Raw genomic sequence first — 18,854 nt, 5'->3', positions numbered from 1 at the left:
GAGAAGCTGAAGCAAACTTCAAGGTTGAGACAGTCTTGGCACGACTGCTGCTGCCTCACTCTGCAGTGAGATACTACTCTGACCAGCTGGATTGACAGCAGTGTTGCTGCAAAAGCAAGATACAGAACAAGTACAGGCTCTGCTGATTAAACTTGCTCTAGGGTCCACCCACCAGTAACATGTGGCAATGCCTAATGAAAACATCTTCAAAATGCAGGCAATTTGTTGAGGAACAGAACTTACGTAACTGCAAAAACAATTAGACTTTAGAGAGTTCCTGTATCGACAGATTTCAGCATTCAGAATAGAGATAGCTAGAGGTCATCATCCACACTTTACAGAAAGAGAAACGGAAATAAAAGGATAACATGCTTCATCTGTTACATGCTATATGAGCTGAATGTAGGTCTTCAGCTTCTCTGATTTAGAAAAACTACCTTTCCAACAGTATTGTAAGACTACACAATACAGTGCCCCCCAAATTAAGCATGATATATGCTAGAAATGGAAAAAAATTCATTTCCCTGAACTTGCATTCTCCGATACACACCCCCTAGCGTTTATACCATACATGTGTATGTATATAAACAAGAAATATACACACATCCCTATACCTCCACAGACACACAAAAAAAAACCCTAGACAGAATCTGCTGGACTACAGAATAGAGGAGTTTGGAAAAACACCTTGATGCAGTGCCAATAAACATAACATAAGGCATTGTAGAGAACAGGGTAAGTCTCGGCCATTTATCTCTACATATAGTATTTTGGATTTTACCCAACCATGGCAAGAATCAGCTCCTACGCAATCTGTACTCTGGGGAAGAAGTATAGTCCATCAACTATTCCAAACCCCAGCAGAAACCCTGCATGCCCTTCACAGTACTGACAGTGTGGTGGTGTAACAAACCTTTGCCTATAGACCAGAATACAGACAGACAACTCTCAGAGAAGAGAGAGCTTGCCTAGCTAGCACAGTTATCCTTAATTCTATTAGAATGTTCCTAAAATTCCCATATTTCTTAGTTCAAATAACAAGATAGATCTAGCTTCTGATGCCAAAAAACCCAAACAAACAAACAAGTAAACCCAAACAAACAAAAAGATCAGGGATTGTTTTTATAACAAACTGATTCTGTAAGTAGAGCTCAATTAACTGTATATCTTGTGCTAAGATTTATGGACATATACTTCTACAATTTTCAGCAAATATTTGAATAACACGGGAAAACAGATTAACACAGCAACAGAATAAGATCTCATACTTGTTTTTCATGCATACTTATTTGCAGGTTTGCTGGTGGTATTCTTAGCTGTAAATATCAGATAAATTATTAAAAGGTGTTTATAGCCTTCAGAACGAAATATGATATTTATCTTACAGTGTTAGCATGTGAATTCCTACCTCCTGCTTTCAATAACCTTTTATAAAGGTCTTAAAGATGTTTGAATAAGACTTGACAAAACTTATCCCTCACCCTCCTCTAGTGTTACAGGCTAACAACATCCTAATGTGGTTTTGCAGCAGGTCAGACCACTGGATTCCAAGCTCACATTGCCTGGGACTTCCCTGGTGCCCACGGCAGGCGGCGTAACTGGGGAAAGCCTCAAAGTAAAGAGATGTCAGTCTGCCACAGCACCTGCCCGCTCTAACCGTTGTGGGCTACAGCTAAGATATGGAAGTGAGACCAAGAACAAAGCAGCCTTGGCAAGGAGGAAAAGGACTGTTCTTTCAAGCTGTCATTTAAAAGAAAATGCTAATTTTAAATAAGGAAAATAAACTCTGTAGCACATCTGTTAAGATTTAGAAACCAAGGAGGAACTTAGCAGGCAAGAAGTAAAGATGAGTAGCTACAAGTCTTTTCAAAATTATTGCGTGTTTAGGATGGATTACAGTGCTTGTCCACAAAGGGTCAGCAAATGTGAATATTAATACATTCCTCATGTTCTTGAGTATGTGCATGTTCCCAAATTTGTTTACTCTGCCCACCTACCTAGACTAGCATGCTTACTTCCAAAAAGGCTTTTCCCAAATTAATCACTATGGAAACCAGTGAAGCCTTCTACTAGATATTCAAACGAAGCCATTAAATAAGTTTAATAATAAAAAATGAAATTAACTAATATCTGGAGACAATGGAACAAATACTAAACATGCCAATTCAAGTAAAACAGGATGGGAAAAAATTGTTTATGTGGGGGAAGGCTACAAAAATGGTAACCCACAGCTGCTCCTGACTATTGGTGTGGGAGTTTGTGGGGTGGCTGGATTTCCCCACCGAGCATTTCCATGGCAGGTCAGGTTCTAGATACGCACCCAAGCCTACGTGTGCAACAACAGAGGCTGGTGCAGCCTAAGCCCTACAGTTTGTGACCAGCCCAGAGCTATCAGATGACTGGGTCAGGCAGCTGGAGAAGAGAAACAACTCCAGCAGAAAGAATAAAACCAGTTATTAGCAGGGAGGGTTGAGCAGCATCCCTCAGCGCTGCAGTAATTACAGCGGGTGCTACCGCGTGTGCTGATGTAAACAGCTTAACAGGGAGAATCACGTCCCAAGTTTCTTTGGCCACGTCTCCCGTGCTGCCTCACACGAGGTTGAGCCGCGTGAGGACCGTGGCCCTCGCAGGCCAGACACACCAGCTGCTCCATCCCGCGCTCCGCCGTGCAGCCTTGGGGGTCACGCAGCCCCTCGCTCGCTCCCTGCAGGAGGTGTCCCCAGGCTGGGTGGAGAAGCAGACCTGGGTGAGGAGCTTTCAGCTATGCACGCAGTGCTGGGGGGGCGTAAAAAACAAGTGGTCTAGTGGCTTAAGAACTTCTTCTGGAAAAACAACAAAAAAAACAAGCACAAAAACACACCACCACAAGTCAAATCCAAGCAAACACACATAAAAAATAAAACTAAAAAAAAAAGGCAAAAATCAGCACCTCAAAATAAAATGAAGCGTTTCAAAGAAAGCTCCTTTGGGACAAACACCAGCGGGAGGCAGGAGGTGACACCCCCCTCGCGCGCACACACGCGCCCCCGCCGTTGACTCGGCTCCGTTTGAACCGGCCACGCTCGCGCTCAGCCAACAGGGCGCCGCGCTGGGCGCTGACGTCACGGGGCGGGGCCGGGCAGAGCTGTCAGCCGCGGGGCCGCCGGCGCTGCCGCCCCTGCCCACGCTTATGTGCACGGCGCCCAGGAAAATGAGGGTAAGCGCGGCGGGTCGGTCGCTGCGGTCGTGGTCCCCACCCGCGCCCCGCCATGTGCGGACACCCCGAGGGGACAGCGCGCGGCGGGGCAGAGCCCCGGAGTGGCGGCTCGGTGGTACCGGGCGGGGGAAATCCCGTAAAGGTCAAAGGGACGGGGATGGGTTCGCCTCGGCACTGGCAGTGCTCCGCAGCTGGACCCGCCCCGCCGGGTTTGCCAGCGAGCATCTCCCGCGGCGGAGCAGGGGGCGACCGCCCGGGGTCCCGGGGCTGGCTGAGCGCCACCGCCAGCGGGAGGGCAGAGAGGGCGGCAGGTGCTGCCGGAGGGCGCCGGCTGCGGCCGCCCGAGCGCTCCCCGCCGCGGAGCCGGGGGCTGGTGTCCGTCCGTGGACAGTGCTGCGAGCTTCGGAGGAACGCGTGGGCTGCAGGGCCTCGGGGCGATGCGGCTGCTCACAGGGGTATTTACTGCCCCCCCTGCGGGGGCTACCGCCCTTCAGCGCGGGGGGACCCCGCCGGGCTGTTCTGGGGTGGCCGGAGCCGGTGCCGCAGGGACCGGGGGCTGGGGACAGCAGCCGGTCCCGCTGGGAGAGCCAGGGGCTCGGCTCCCGGCGAAGGTCGTTACGGGCTGCTCCCGAAACGGGTGTTTAAAGACAAAACCTATGCAACAATGAACGGCTTAAAGGTGTTTAAAACGCCAGGATACATTTCCTCCTAAAGCATCTTTTCAGTGGATGCTCAGTTGATGGTTAACTTCCCTTAAAACCCTGCGCAACTTCATCTTATTAGCTAGAAGTGCCCATGAAAGCCCGTCCAGCCTGAGAAGTAGTTTTCAGCTCTATGGCTATGAACCTTAAAAGGGAAAAAACCCAAATTACTCGTGAGTTACATAGTATGCATAGCAAAGCTGGCTGCTTCATCATATGGTCCAGTGACTTGTCAGATTGTTGTGTACTGCAAAGCTCAGGCCTAACAGATAAGCCTGTGAAATACTGAGTAACCTTAATGCCTGTTTGTGCAGAATCATCATTTTTCATTTCTTTTGCTATGCCATTAGATCCTGAATTTTCTGTTTTGACTCTGTGTCCCGAACTTACAAAACTGAACTCCACTTGTCAGAGTCATCTCCCTGGTTGCTATTAAAACAGCTCCTATGTTTTAACTTACAGAGAATTACGCTTCTGTTATATACGTATCACATGAATGTTTAAAGGTCTCTGGTTAAAGCCAGAAAACAGTTCTCCTTATCAGCCTGATATGTAAACCTGTCACCTTGATGAACAAGTATTGTTAATACCAGTATTTTTTCCTTACCAACACACCTAGCGTTCATCTGAAATTAAAAGCAGAATAATGTTTTGTATCCCAAGTTGTAGCATGAATGGATACTTTGGAGAGTTTGAGAGGAAGAACTGCCTTAAATGAATGTGCATTAAATGAATACAAAGTACAGTTTTGCTCTGCAATTGTTTCAAGTGCTACCTAAACCAAAAACAAACAAACAAAAAAAACCCTTACGACATTTGAGGTTCACAGTTCTTAAACTAGTTCTTGAAAAATTGCTAAGGAGAGAACTTATGTCTAAGACATGAATGCAGTTAGAAACAGCTGTCAGTGTAAAGGTACTGGTAATGGCCTAATATCTTTTGTCTCCATAAGTTCTTTTCAGAGTGTGACATTATCATGTTTGTTTCATAGAGGGTGAGACAGCAACTAAAGAGTTAATGCTGCCTTCTTTTCACTTTGCCTTCTAAACGGTGTTAACTATTTCAACAGCCAGGGGGAACTCCTTTGATACTGATGCTGTATTTTCAGCCTTTACATGTAGTAGCAGGATGTTTTGTTTAGCCTTCTGCATATATTTAAGTGGTAGCCAGTTTAAAAATAAACAAACAAAATATCCCCAGAGTTTACTCACAGTTGGTAGCTATGATATAGGTTGTGGCCAAGGAGAGGGAGGTGGAAACCTCAAACCTTCATGTGGTTTTTATTGCGACAGCAGGTTTGTTTCCTAAGCAAAAAACCTCCAAAGAGACTGTTATTAGAGTTGTATGTCACAGTTCAGTTCCACCCAGTTCATGGTTTCATGGACAAAAAAAGAAAAAGCGGTAATTCTGTTCAGACAGGATGACCCCCACTGTTCCCATTGATATCTATGCGCAGGAGAAGATGCATTTCTGTCGAGACCTGGATTACATCTTACTACTGAAGTGGTAAAGGTTTTATCATCATGAGTCAAGCATTTTGGCCAAAGATCTCACTTCAAAAAGAAGGACATTAGGGCACAGTAATTTTTGTTTGTTTCTTCAGTAAGGCACTACTCCAGTATCTTTGAAATTCAGAATGCATTTTGCATTTTCAACCCTGTGTAGTTTTATGCATAAAGACCCAGCGGAGAGCTGGGGAGAAAGGAAAAAAAATCATGTACAGCAAGGAAAATTCTTGCAGTTTCTGTATCTACAGCCTTAGTGACAGAGTTTAAAGTGCATTTCGAACCCCAAAACCAGTTTACAGATGTGTGACTGCTTGGATTCAGAATTTAGCATTAATTCCCAGGCTGTGTTCAGTCAAATGTGTAATTGTGTTAAATGTATGCCTCTATAAAACCCACACATAAGGCATCCTGAACAAAAGCTTAACTCTTTTCTTTTTTTTTTTTTTTTCGCTTCTGCAGGAAACTATGCCCCAGACGCCAATATTTTCCAGCATGCTTGGTTCCAGTTGTAGTGGACAAGTGCAGCCAGATATGGGAGAGAGGTGTGTGGACCCTGTTTATCAAGATGGGAACCTTGTTTCTGGGTCACTGGAGGCCTTGATAGAGCGCCTGGTGCCCACCATGGACTATTATCCAGATGTAAGTAGGCACTGAAGGTGTTTTTTTTTTATCCCATGGTTTACCTGCATTGGTATCTGGATTGTTGCCCCCTCAAGAACTGATTCAAGATCATGAAGTAGGCTAAGATACATTTATTTCACTTGCAATATTCATTCACTGAAGATGTTGCTCAATGGGGATACTCTCTGTTTTTAAATGAGAACACTTGTTAGAAAGACAAAGCTGCATTGAACCCAAACGGGTGCCTTAAGAACCAATTAAAAGCAGCATTAGCCACAGAATTTTCAATCCTTCTAAGCTGCTTTAGCTCTAATGCAGCCAGGATTAGCTACTAACCAGCTCCTACCTAGGGAAGTGGACCTGAAATCATCTCTAGTATTATATTTTCTCCTTAATTTTCTATGCTAGTTAGGCTATTGGGGGAAAAAACAAAACAAAAAAAAAACCACCACACACACAAAAAGCCACAAAACCAAACAACACAACCCACCAACAAAAAAACAAAACCAACAACAACAACAACAATTTTAATTAAAATTCTCTCTTTCAAGTCATTTTAATGGGCTAGCACTACAATAATATCTGTTCTTGAGCCTGAAAATGATTTTACAACTGATTAAACATCCTCAGTGCCGTCCCCTGAAGTAAATACTACTTATAACTCCAGGGCATGCAATAAGATTCTGAACTTAGGATATTACTAAGAGATCACTTTATCACTTAAAATGACTCCTTGTACTCATTAATGAAAGGTGTTACTAAACACATTGCCAAAGATCAGAGAGACTACATAGCCTATATTCCATCTGAGCTCTGAAAAAGCAGCAGCTATGGCAGAAGCATCTCAGCTCTCTGTAAAGACTAACAGGGGAACGGGAAGTTGCAATCACTATTAACTTGTATGTTGAACTTAAAGCTTGTGGTAGTGGGCCATGCCATATAATATGTTTATCAATCTAATTTGTGTGGACTTTTTACTGTGGTTTCATATCAGTGATGAAAATGTCCCTCCAAGCTCCCACATACACACCACTCATTTTTAACAATCACCATCCACAAAAAGAAAATCCCCACATGAGAGTTCAGTGGGTATAAGCAGCAGAATTGCCAGTAATCACCAGCAGAAGATTTTTAAAAAAAGTAAACTCAGGATGTTTTAATATTCCAGTTTAAAAGCAATCCTAAACCTTGCATTTAAATATGACTAGCACACAATTGCACTACCTTTGACAGATCCTGACTTAGTACCATGTCCTTTATAAGACATGGAGGTAACCATTGTTAGACATTACATTTCTGTTCCCTACCTCCAAATCCATATTGTAGAACAGATGCAGAAGCAAGCAGGTAGAGCTGGTATGGTATACCAGTGAAATAGCTTTAGGCTGCTGTAGTTAAGCCTTTCAAGGAGCTGGTTCCTTGTCTTTTGTATAATACTAGAATATACTTACTTGCTGCTTGGATTCCTGGAATACAGCTAAGCTTTTTAGGTATCTGCTAATATACATCCCTTATTGTAACTTATAACACAGTGAAAATGGTTCCATAAAGTGAGCGCTGCTGAAAGGGTCTGCAGCTTATTTTGGACTGCTGCTGATTTTCGTGGTGCTATCCCATAGCCCCTGGCAGGAGCACTGCACCCCAAGCTGTGTCAGACCCCACCCAGGGAGGCTGCAGTTTAAACAGACAGCAGGCTGACAGCTGAGAGAGATACAACAGAAGTCATCAAGGGAACTCCAGGGAAAGAGACAGAAAACAGCATTAAACCAAATTCATCTCCTCTACAGCAGAACACATTATTTTAGTTAAATCAGATCACCCAATTTAGTGGCAAGAATTAATTATAAAATTAGTAGATAAATAAGCTTTGAACAACATAAAGACAGAGCTGTATTTGAGTCATCTTCAAATCCAAGTTTTCTATTTCAGTTCAGTTGTGTGTTTATACTTAATTTCATGCTCATTTCTATTTTTAGGGAAATTGCCACAGAGGATTAGAGCAATAGTCATTTGCACTGATACCCTGTCAGAAGAGTAGCCAGTACTGTATGTTCAAGAGCAAGGTATAAAGCACCTCCTCTCAGCCTCATGTCTCTGGCTACACATGCTAGGAAAAGGAGGAAGGCACCACCAGTCAATTTGCACTAAGAGAAGCTATTGGTAATGTTAGCAGAGATTACCTTAGTTTCAGAATGATGTATCTGTAAATTGCAGTACTCATGCAAACTTTTGAATTAGTACATCTGAGCACAATGCCTCTGTGGACATTAAGCTAAAGATCACAGTAACCTTCCAGAGAGAAAAAGAAAAAGGTGGGGGAGCAGAAAGCAAACACAGAATATCTTTCTGTGCTGGTTGCAGGGGAAAAACAAAAATGTATTTGCCATGTTGGCTGAACACGAGACAGGCAAGGGAGGACAGAAAGATAAGGGCCTACATTTGTGTACTGCTCTTTTGAGGCTTGTTTGTGTACAGGGACTTCTTCAGTACATAGAAAAATGTATACTCATGAGACCGAGGAGTTCGGGAGGTTAGGAATGGAATGTACCAGTCTGCAACCCTTGTGCCCAAGCAAGAAAACGTTTCAAGAAAATATTTCACAAACAAGAAGTTCCAGAATGAGTAGTGAGTGCACAAAGAAAATATTTTTCTTTTTTTTCCTCCTAAAGAAGACATCAGGACATTCTTGAGTCAGAGAGTAACAATTCCTTCTTTAGTCTTGTGCACTCGCGCGCTCTCTTTTTAAAAAAATATAATTCAGCTCATCTCTTAGCAACAACTTTAGGCACTAAAGGAATCTGGCTTCTTATTCTCTTGTAAAGCACAAGCCCCTTTTATGTCAGCTTATATTGTTCCAAGCACAGAAAGGATTTTTTTTTTGTCTCTCCTCCCAAATACCTGTCACTTTTGTAGGATAAATGAAGCTTAACTTTCAGTCTCATAGCAGCATTTTTTAAATAATTCTTTGTCAAACCAACTAGCTTCATAGCTAAATTTCCTTCTCCAAATCATCTTCACGATTAGTGGACTGCCTATGAGAGAACGTAGGTTTTTATACTGTTTTAATGTTTAACCTATATGTATATAGCAGTACAGGTGCAACAAATCACAGACATCCTCTGTCTAGGTAACGCATATGACATTAGTATGGAATATTTCCTATCCAAAACAACATGGTGTCTTCGTAACCCCCAAGACATACACCACTAAGCTCAAATGTATTGCTTAATTCAGTCTGAATTTTCTTTACTGGGTAGGGAGTGGTTAATAGCAGAGAGGCAAGGAGAAGGGGTGTCAATACTGCTATCAGACCTATCATTTGTAATTTGGTTCTTAATTGTATGTGTATGCCAGCGTAAGCAATAAAAGTATAAAAAAACCTGCACAATTAGATACTAATATATTGTAAAACAGCATATCTTGGTTGACTATAGTGGAACAGTTCGGTTTTCTGAAATACTGAACCTAGTTCCACTTAAGTGGCTTAAAAATGGCATAAAAATACAGCAGATGGTTCCAGAAAGTAATGGTAATTTGTTTCTAAAACCTAGCAGTCCAGCATCATCTGGAAAAGCATTGCATGTGTCCCATAAAGATATTAATGATTGCAGAGAGACATCAGCAAGCCTAAAATTGAAAATATGCACTTTAACTGGCCATGTATCTTCCTGCATCTTGCCAGTTCGGCACTTTTTTGAACATCATACAACATTACCAAAGAAACCAAATAAAAGCACAGGTCATCTGGGTCACACTTCTCTTGTAGTGTAACAACAGGGAAATGTTACTCTGAATGGGCCTTTCTGAAAGTCACTCTGGATAAACACTGTCCCACATCACAGAAACTTCCACCAAGGAGACCAACACTAGAATTAGTAAGAGAAACAAAATTATATCTTTCCTTAAAATAATGTGTTCCAGCTTATCAGAGCGAAGGTCACTGACAGGACAGCGTGGCTTAAGTTGTGGTTCCCCACTACTTACACATACAGGCATCTTTCAGCCAGCCTTCTAAACTCCCAAAAAAAAGAATGCGTGAAAGAGATTAAAGTATCAAAGTCCATAATTTTTCCCTATCTTTCTCAAATGCAAAATAGGGTAAAAGTGAGTGCTGCTTCACATTTCCAGAACAAAAATTTTCTCACAATCCAGTGACAGCTGACACACCCAGCAGCTAAATTCCTTTCCCAGATAGTCCAGACTGACAGTTTTAGGTTCAGGAACAGCACTGATAGAAGTGAACACAGAAGTTGGCTAGAAAAAAACAACAGAGGATAACCAGGCATAGTTTAAAACACAGAGGACCACCCCCCCACCCCCCCCCAAAAAAAAAAAAAAAAAAGTCACAACACTATTCTTTCTCATACTTTCGTTCTGAATGGGGACTGTGTCAGTGTAGAGATTGTTCTCACATACATAAGAATTAAAGATCTGATATGTTGTCCTATAACAGAACCAAGTCCCCTTTTTGTGAATCAGGTTAGCTCTGTAGCCTAATTTTATTGCCCATAACACACCAAACATACTACTCAGTGTCCTGTCACCACTCCGACCACCAGCTCCAGGCCACTGAGAGCCCAATTGTTAGGTGGCCCCAGCTGTCCATCTCCTGCAGGCATCAGTGGATGCACCACCAAAGAACCTGACCCAAAGTGTCCATCCAGTTACCCCTTCTCCTCTTCTCCTCTATTCATAAACAACAGATTAACTCCAGTTTTTATTACACAGAATTAATGCTATTCTGAATTGAATATACGAACCCCAGTTCTAATGAGATCTTAATATCAGAATGGGCATTTTAAATGCTTCTGCTGTATCAAACACCACTCTGTTCTTTCATTAGTTTCTTCCACAAGCTCAGGATAGAGCAGGATGTTTAACAGATCTATGCTTAATCTATTATATTTTTCACTCACTCCTATAACACTGTGACTTTTAATTAAACGTATTTATTTTGTTAATAAATAAATATTAAATAAATAAATACATGAATAAATAAATATCTTCTGATATTTAAAGGATTTAAGTGCTATATTATAGAGCACAGTGAGTACTAAAGAAGTGGAAACCTTTTACATTTATAACACTTTTTATTATGGTGATTAGAGAGATAACCCCATAACCTTCCTGTATACCAAAAGATACCACTATGGTTTAACTACAAGTGTGTTTTAGAGACTGCAAGTGGAAGAATTCGGTAGCTAATAGTAGAGATACCATATTTTAGACAATTAGTCTTAAACTTTTAGATGTCTAAGTTTACTTGCCCAGTCCAAAGAGTATATGCATACATTGACCATTTATACACACACCTGGCCATGACCCGCCAAATCACATTTCTGAAAACATACTGCAAAGTAACAGTACACGCTGCAAACATAGAGGTTAATTGAAATCCTTTGTTAAGGAGATCTCCTACAGTTTCCTAATTCCAAATTTTGTCAAAAATCCTGAAGGACAAACAGAAGTGCTGATGAGATGCTACTGTCATTACTCAGGCAGCTACATTCAAATACAGAAGCCAAACACTGAATCAAAACTAGGGCATGAAGATATTCTCACTTCAACTAAACTGCCCAGAGTATGATTCAGAATGCAATGCTTTACAGCTTTTAAAATACAAATGGAGAGGCTATTTCTAATGAGAAATAATCATTATTAGCAGTGTACATACTCGAAAGACTGAAAAAAGCCCAAAACAAGTAAAGTCAAGCTTAAAACTAAATTATTGTCATATGGCCACTATCTAAGCCAAAGATAGTGTCAGTGATGTGGGAAAAACGAATGAAAAAAACCCATACATGAAGAAATTACAGCTGTGGTTTGGAATACACATGAAGCAGTTTTCTGAAGCTCAATGAAAAACAATCAGTCTTAAAGAAACAAAGCAGCAGAAATAGTTGTGTTCAAGAGACGTGACACCCTATACTGGGCATATTTCATTTGTCTTTTTGGTGAGTGATAACTAGTTAGGCATATTAAATTTGGCATTTTAAAGGTAAAAAGGGAAATAATTTGGGAATCTTGGGGCCTACAGCATTTCCATTTAACAGAGCTAGAAAAGACCACCATATCTCTGGAGATAAAAAAAATTGTAAAAAGTTTAAAAGAAGCAAAGTTACATTTGTGGTTTATGGAGTAGTTTTTCCAAGGAAGACAAATTATTTCTGCTAAAGTTATTCAACTCTTTTTTTTTCCCCTCTTTTCTCTCTGCTTCCACAGAGGACTTACATCTTCACTTTCCTACTGAGCTCACGAGTCTTCATTCACCCACATGAGCTCCTGGCTAAAGTGGGGCAGATCTGCATCAAACAGAAGCAGCAGCTAGAAACGGGGACTGAGGCAGAAAAGGTAAATGAACCATTATGTCCCTCAGTTAGCTGTGCTACTGTCGTTTATTTCCCACGCTCTCCTCATTGTAAAGCTAAATAGATTGATAAAGAATAAATTGAAATTGTAATTGGCTTGTATTACTGGATGCACTTCAGTTTGGGTCTTTTTCACTGACTGGATACTTCCAGAGGCTGGAAATAAAACTTTGCTCATGAGCTACAGGTCAGTGCTGTGTATGTACTGTGAAACCTGCCCAGCAAGTCACTTTGCACATCTGGGCTTCCACAGAGTTAGGTCTTCATTGAATCTGATACCCCTTCCTCCACTCACCCTCATCATCCTGTTAGAGTTGGGTGCTCTCCTGTAGGCTATTGGCAGGGTGTTTTAAGTTGGTGTAATAGTAAATCGAAGTTACCTTTCATGAAAATTAGGGGAGGCCCTACTTGAAATGGTAGCACATGCAACTATGCAGTTTTACTACAATCAATTAAACCAAACCGGGTCAGTTTATGCTATGGACTTATATCTAAGTCTCACCATTATGGAAAGTGTGTCTTAAGGGGCTTTTGACTGAAATTGAAGTACGGGAATAGTCCAAGCTGGGATGCAAATAAGAATGACAGAAACAAGGATGAAATCTGCAAGTATTTAAAAGCCTAAATAGTTCAAATCCTGGGCATGTTTTGAATCCATTCTTCTACGATGAGACATTACATGCTCACATTCCTAATCTTCAGCATGTTGATTTTGTTTTCTCCTTGTTGTATCAGGACTCTGAGTAGGGAACACAAAAGGTAACCCTGTGGTTTGGCAATACAGAGTTTTTCACAGCAATACTGACCTAAGGGCTTGTTTCTCCATTACTGTTCCTGGGGTGCACTCCCATATGCCACAAAATTACTCCACAGGAAGAACTAACTACTTGTTGCAGAATGACTTTCAATCAGGTCAGTCCCCTGATCTACTCACCAGACAGCTATGTAACTCATCATGTAGGTGCTGGGGAATTCAAGGGTCAGGGAAAGAAGGTGCAAGAACCACTGCATCCAGCTTTGTACACAGAGGTGATAACCATTCCCATTGCCACTGCCAAGCTAGTTCATGACTGAGCAACCTCAGCTGATGCTCTGTAAGTTGTAGTGGTTCCTCAGCAACTCCCAACTAAACAGAAGTAGGAACTTGTAAGAGATGCCGGGACTATCTGAAATATGAAATGAGTAAAGCTGATCTGTAGACATATGAAAAGGAAGACTGCTGTTCAGTAGCTATTGTCAAAATATGTGAAATACTTGGATTTAAAAGTAACAGGATATAAGATGAAACTTTTGTGAATAACAATACACTTACGAGATTTTAAAATAAAAACATTATCTGGGAATTAAATCACCTGGATGTTTTGAGACAAGATATCATTGTAAAATAGTAGTATTCTGGCTTTTCACCAGATATGTTAAAAAATCATGGCTTCCATATTGAAATGAAATACCATTACATCCTAGCAACAGGATGTAAAATAGAGCAGCTCATATTCCAAACACCCACACTATTACGCCTTCTGCTGACAATTTGGAAATGGGCCTACAGGAAAACCAACAAACAGCATGGCGACAATAAAAACATGAGTGTTTGGAAAGCTGCTTCCATTTACGTGCTTTGCTGGTTGCTTTTCCTACTACACCCTTGATCCATTCCTACTCTCTAAATCCTTTCCTAGCCCCTTAATATAAACTATAATTTTTTTCCTGCCCACTAAACACAAAATTCATGAAAAACACTACATAAACTTCAGACATCCCTCTCAAATGACTACTTTACTGTCTCTTACTGCAAGCACCTGTATGTTTTACAGAGTAGTTTGGCCACTAGCATTTGCAGACATTTGTTTTTCTGTCTGGCAACAAATAAAAGCTCATTTCACATGCTGTATAGACATTCTCAACTCAAAGCACTCTACGTATTCAGTCATAACCCATTAAGGTATCATAAGCTACTAGCACCTTCTAATTAAGTGGCTCTGTAGCAGGAAATAGCTGGCAAAAGTAGGTAAAGCAGCTCTGATCATTTTTGATAAGAGATTTGCATAAGCAAACTCTAAGACAAGAAGCTGGCTGAATCATTGCCTGGATAGCGTGTGAGCTGAAAAAGTGGCAAGGAGCCAGGTTTTGAGGTTACACACCACAGTACTTATCATTCCTTTGGTTTTGGCATCACTGACTAGCCGTGAGTCCTATAGAAAATGACCCAGAGAAAAGTGAATTGAAAAGAAAAATACTCTGGGATGTCTTGTAGTCTGCTCAGAGTCCTTTTGGCCACTTATAAAAAGGGCAGGTTTCACAGCTATGATTTATTTATCATTATAATGTACAAGTCAGTAGGTAAGCTTGACCATAAAGGATAAAATTTAACTTTCCATAAGTGCATTAGAGATTGGAAAGACCTAAACAAGATTGTCAAAGAAAAAAGCATGTATAATATTATTCAGTAGAAAGACCTGTTAAAAGTGCAGTGCATTATTTCTGCAGCCTGAGGGTATTTTTTTAAATCAAAAGTTTCAGAAGAAAAAGAGAAAGTAGAAGTTAATTTCTATTAAGCTTGTCTTGGAATACCTAAGTCCCTTCAAAAATATTATGTCCCTTTGTTTTTTTTGTCACCAGAAATTTCTCCTTTTCCATGATGAGGGGTCTGGAGCATCTTTCTTATGAGGAAAGGCTGAGAGAGCTGGGTCTGTTCAGCCCAGAGAAAGGAAGGCAGAGAGGGAACCTTATTTATGCTTGTAAATATCCCAAGGGTGGGTGTCAAGAGGATGGGACCAGACTCCTTTCAGTGGTGCCGAGCGATAGGATGAGGGGCAACGGGCACAGATTGAAGCACAGGAGGTTCCATCTGAAGATGAGGAGAAACTTCTTTACTTTGAGGAACAGGCTGCCCAGAGAGGTTGTGGAGTCTCCATCTCTGGACACTCATAACCTGCCTGGACACATTCCTGTGCAATCTGCTCTGGGTGAACCTGCCTTAGCAGGTGGGTTGGACTAGATAATTTCCAGAGGTCCCTTTCCAACCCCAACCATTCTGTGATTCCTTTTAAAACCAAAAATCAAGACAATACTCATAACCAGGTTATTGTCATTAAACCTTCCTTTCCTGCAAGCACAATACTGCAATTGCCCTCCTTTTCAGTTGGCAGCTGTTTCTCAGTCCTTTCTGTCTTGTCTCATGCAGAACAGGGCTGACCCACAGTACTTAACAGAAGTATTTTTCTTCTCAAGGAAATATTTGTGGGAGAAATATTTCCATAGACTCCAGAGAACCCTGGGTCAGGCCTCACAAGTGAAGGCTCACACCTGGAGTTGGACTACAGAAAAAACAGTTTGATAGGTTTATTGCAACCATGACAAATCCATGCTGATACCCATATATCTGTGTGATTTCTATCTCAGTTATCACAAATTACGCACATCAAGCCTGTTACACTGCTTCGGGTTTCCTCAGAGCGCATACGAAAAACAGGAATATCTTTTTTTGTTTTTGTTTTTTTTTAGTGTTGCTCTCAGTGTACCTTATTTTCATGAGCATTAAAAGCATCCGATTAATCACTAAGCTTTTTACATCTGAAGAGTAATTACATTAAGAGTAATATGGTCTTGCAACAGATGCCTAACTTTCCATCATGAAGGAAGCAAACCCTAACACTCATGAGTAGATACATGAGGTGGGAAGTCAGCGTTCATGTGGAGATGCTTGCCACAGCCTAAGGAGGGATTTGGAAACCTTCTTGCCCCATGCCTCCTTTTGCAGTTTAAAAGTTAAAAGAAAGGATAGTCAGCATTATTAATGCCCAAAAAAAATGGTTCTGTAGCAGCTTTTGGTGAACAAAAGTGGAGTAGGCATGTGCCTGTTGACTTTAATTGGAAGTGCACTGGCTGGCTAATTAATTCTCTATCAACATCTACAGAATATTCTTTTAATAATGTAAGGCTCCATGCATTTCCTAGCAAAGAAGTATAAACTGTCTTTTCCCCAAGGCAGATGGACAATGGGAGTTTGGAGGACAGACAGCTGTAATCTGGAACTCTGTCCTGCACTATTTAGAAATACCTTGAAGCTGGTCTCTGCAGGAGTGGCATTAGCAGAGATTGCTTTGTAGAAATGCCTACTGCTAGCAAAGCGAATCGTGATTTTTTTTATTGCCCTCATTATCCAACTATTCTGCTCTTCTCTCACTAGCAGGATCAGCTAAATGCTATCAATAAAAACAGCTAGGAAAAGCATGATAATGGAGTGCAGTTTGCAGCTCTGAAAGAAAAGCAAGACAATTCCCTTGAGACTTACAAGGAGCACTGGCTCATTTTCAGACTGAGGATTTAAGGGTACATGGTTTAACTTCCAAGTTCTTATTAATCATTATTAATATTCCCACTGACTGCATACCAGTGAGATATAAAAAGTGCAAAAAATAGCTTAGTTTGGTTGACTTTTGTCTTTGGTTAAATAAACTGAGACATACTATGATAAGGTGATGTTTGGCAGGAGTTCCTACCAATTCTTGTAAGACATTCTCTATTTATCTTGAAAGAAAATACACTGATTTCCCGTAGTCACGCTCACATGCTAAGTCACCTGCTCTCACCCCAAAGAGGCTGACAGAGAATGCAACGAGGAAGGCACACTGTGCGTGGGGAGAAGGAACTGCTCTGTAGTGGGACTTCTGTAGCTTACGCAAGTGGGGTGGTAAACACAAATGAAAACTTCCTCCTTTTACTCAGTGCATCACAAGTTGGTTTGGAAGATAAACATAACGAACAAGAAGAATCAAAACTTAATTCAGGTTAAAAGTGTTCTTAGCACTCACACTCCCAATTTTACAAGACTGCTGTCTTGAATTTACTGATGCTGCTCTCCATCACTGTGACAGTGGAATAATTGGCATCCAATTCAGGTCTAACTGATGAAAAGCCTTAGAAGATTCACAGGTAACAGAAAAACTTAGAAAATAGCTCTCCCTCCCCTTTCTGTGGTTGATAGCTTTTTGAATAAGAGCCAATACTTTGATTTTCAAAGTCCATTTGGATTTAGATGTCATGGAGAGAACATACACATATTTCCTGTCATTCATTTATTTTAATGTACAGCTCAGTCTGGAGAGTCTGATAAATTCTATAGAACAAAAATATCTTTCTGAACTTTTCTCATGCTTGGTAGAATGCTGCAGTTCATATGCATTTGAATTCAAATGCTAAGGTACTGCTGCCTCTAATGGCATAAATCATCTTAAGTCCCATTGACTTCAATCAAAGAAGTCACCTAAACTACCCTGTCATCTTCCTGGCTTTATGCAATTGACCTTGAAAATATCTTCTAAGTGTTTAGTAAGAGACATTACCAAGCTGTCAGGAAAGGAGGCTAAATCATACTATTTATGAATCTGGGTCACAGGTAAATATGTCCTTTTTTATCCCCTTCACCTACTACTAATGCAAAGTATGTTCAAGGATGTCTCTGTTTTCATGTGAGCCTTCATCAGCTAATTTACTCCGCAGTTAGAAAGGTCTACGGTCAGTAATCAACTCATTGTTTCTTTCTAGGCAAAGCTAAAATCCTTTGCTGCCAAAATCATTCAGCTCCTGAAGGAATGGACTGAAACTTTCCCCTATGATTTCCAAGATGAAAAGTCCATGAAAGAGTTGAAGGAGATTGCTCACAGAATCACACAATGTGATGAGGTAAGGGAGGAGGGGGGAGAAAAACTATTAAGTGGCGAAGCAATATTTGTCAATCTTTATATCTAGTTTATCATATTGTATACAAACCCTTGCTCTTGCATGCAGTATTTTCTAAATGGACTACAGCAGAAGTTGCCAAACTGTCAGTGTAACTGCAGGACGTGGCGTGAGCAATGAATTCAATGGTCCATTAGCAAAAACTGTCTATTTACGATCTCCAAGTGTAAGAGGAAGAGACAAAATAGTCACGACAACTTGAAAAATAGATGTGGTGCAACAGGAGAAAGGAAAGAACAGAGACTACATGGCACAATATAGGTAGCATTCATCATAAATTATGTACCATCCTTTGTACTTTGTTACTATTGTATACTTTTAAGTCCCACAAGATATATCAACTAGTTGTATCAAATATATTCTTGCTCAGCTTATTGCTAGCTCCTAACAATAACGAGCAACTGTTTTGTTCCTTCAGGTGATGTGCATGGTATTTCCACAAAGGAAGCTAGCTCTGCTAGCTCTGCTAGCTAGTCAGTCACCAGTCAGCTGAGTTTCTAGCCTATGAAGAAAACTAGACCTCACAAAAGACTTTTCTAAAGCAAACAGATAAAGCAAATTCAAATAGAATAGTCTTCTGTTTGTTTTTGTTTGGTTTTGGATTCATTTTTTTCCACATTCACAAAGTCTACACTTTTTTTTTCCACATTGAGAAAGTTCATGTAACTACCATAGATGGAAGGATATAATCAAGAACTGCAAGGGAACTAATTGTAAA

General features: G+C 40.9%; 1 protein-coding gene across 1 annotated transcript in view; it reads left to right on the top strand.

Annotated features, from left to right (window-relative positions):
* Nucleotides 1-2,396: 2,396 nt before the first annotated feature.
* The window catches only part of RASGEF1A (RasGEF domain family member 1A), a 28,507-nt gene continuing 12,049 nt past the window's right edge, over nucleotides 2,397-18,854 (top strand). Inside the window, exons 1-4 of the mRNA XM_082053288.1 lie at nucleotides 2,397-3,196; nucleotides 5,865-6,044; nucleotides 12,249-12,377; nucleotides 17,942-18,079. Coding sequence (XP_081909414.1) covers nucleotides 3,170-3,196; nucleotides 5,865-6,044; nucleotides 12,249-12,377; nucleotides 17,942-18,079 — 474 coding nt within the window. The 5' untranslated portion in view covers nucleotides 2,397-3,169. The remainder of the gene's footprint in view (nucleotides 3,197-5,864; nucleotides 6,045-12,248; nucleotides 12,378-17,941; nucleotides 18,080-18,854) is intronic.

The sequence above is a fragment of the Streptopelia decaocto genome (assembly GCF_964273445.1).
Source record: "Streptopelia decaocto genome assembly, chromosome: 5".
Taxonomy (NCBI): Eukaryota; Metazoa; Chordata; class Aves; order Columbiformes; family Columbidae; genus Streptopelia; species Streptopelia decaocto.
The sequence above is the reverse complement of the archived record's forward strand: the minus strand, read 5'-3'. Positions and strand labels throughout refer to the sequence as shown.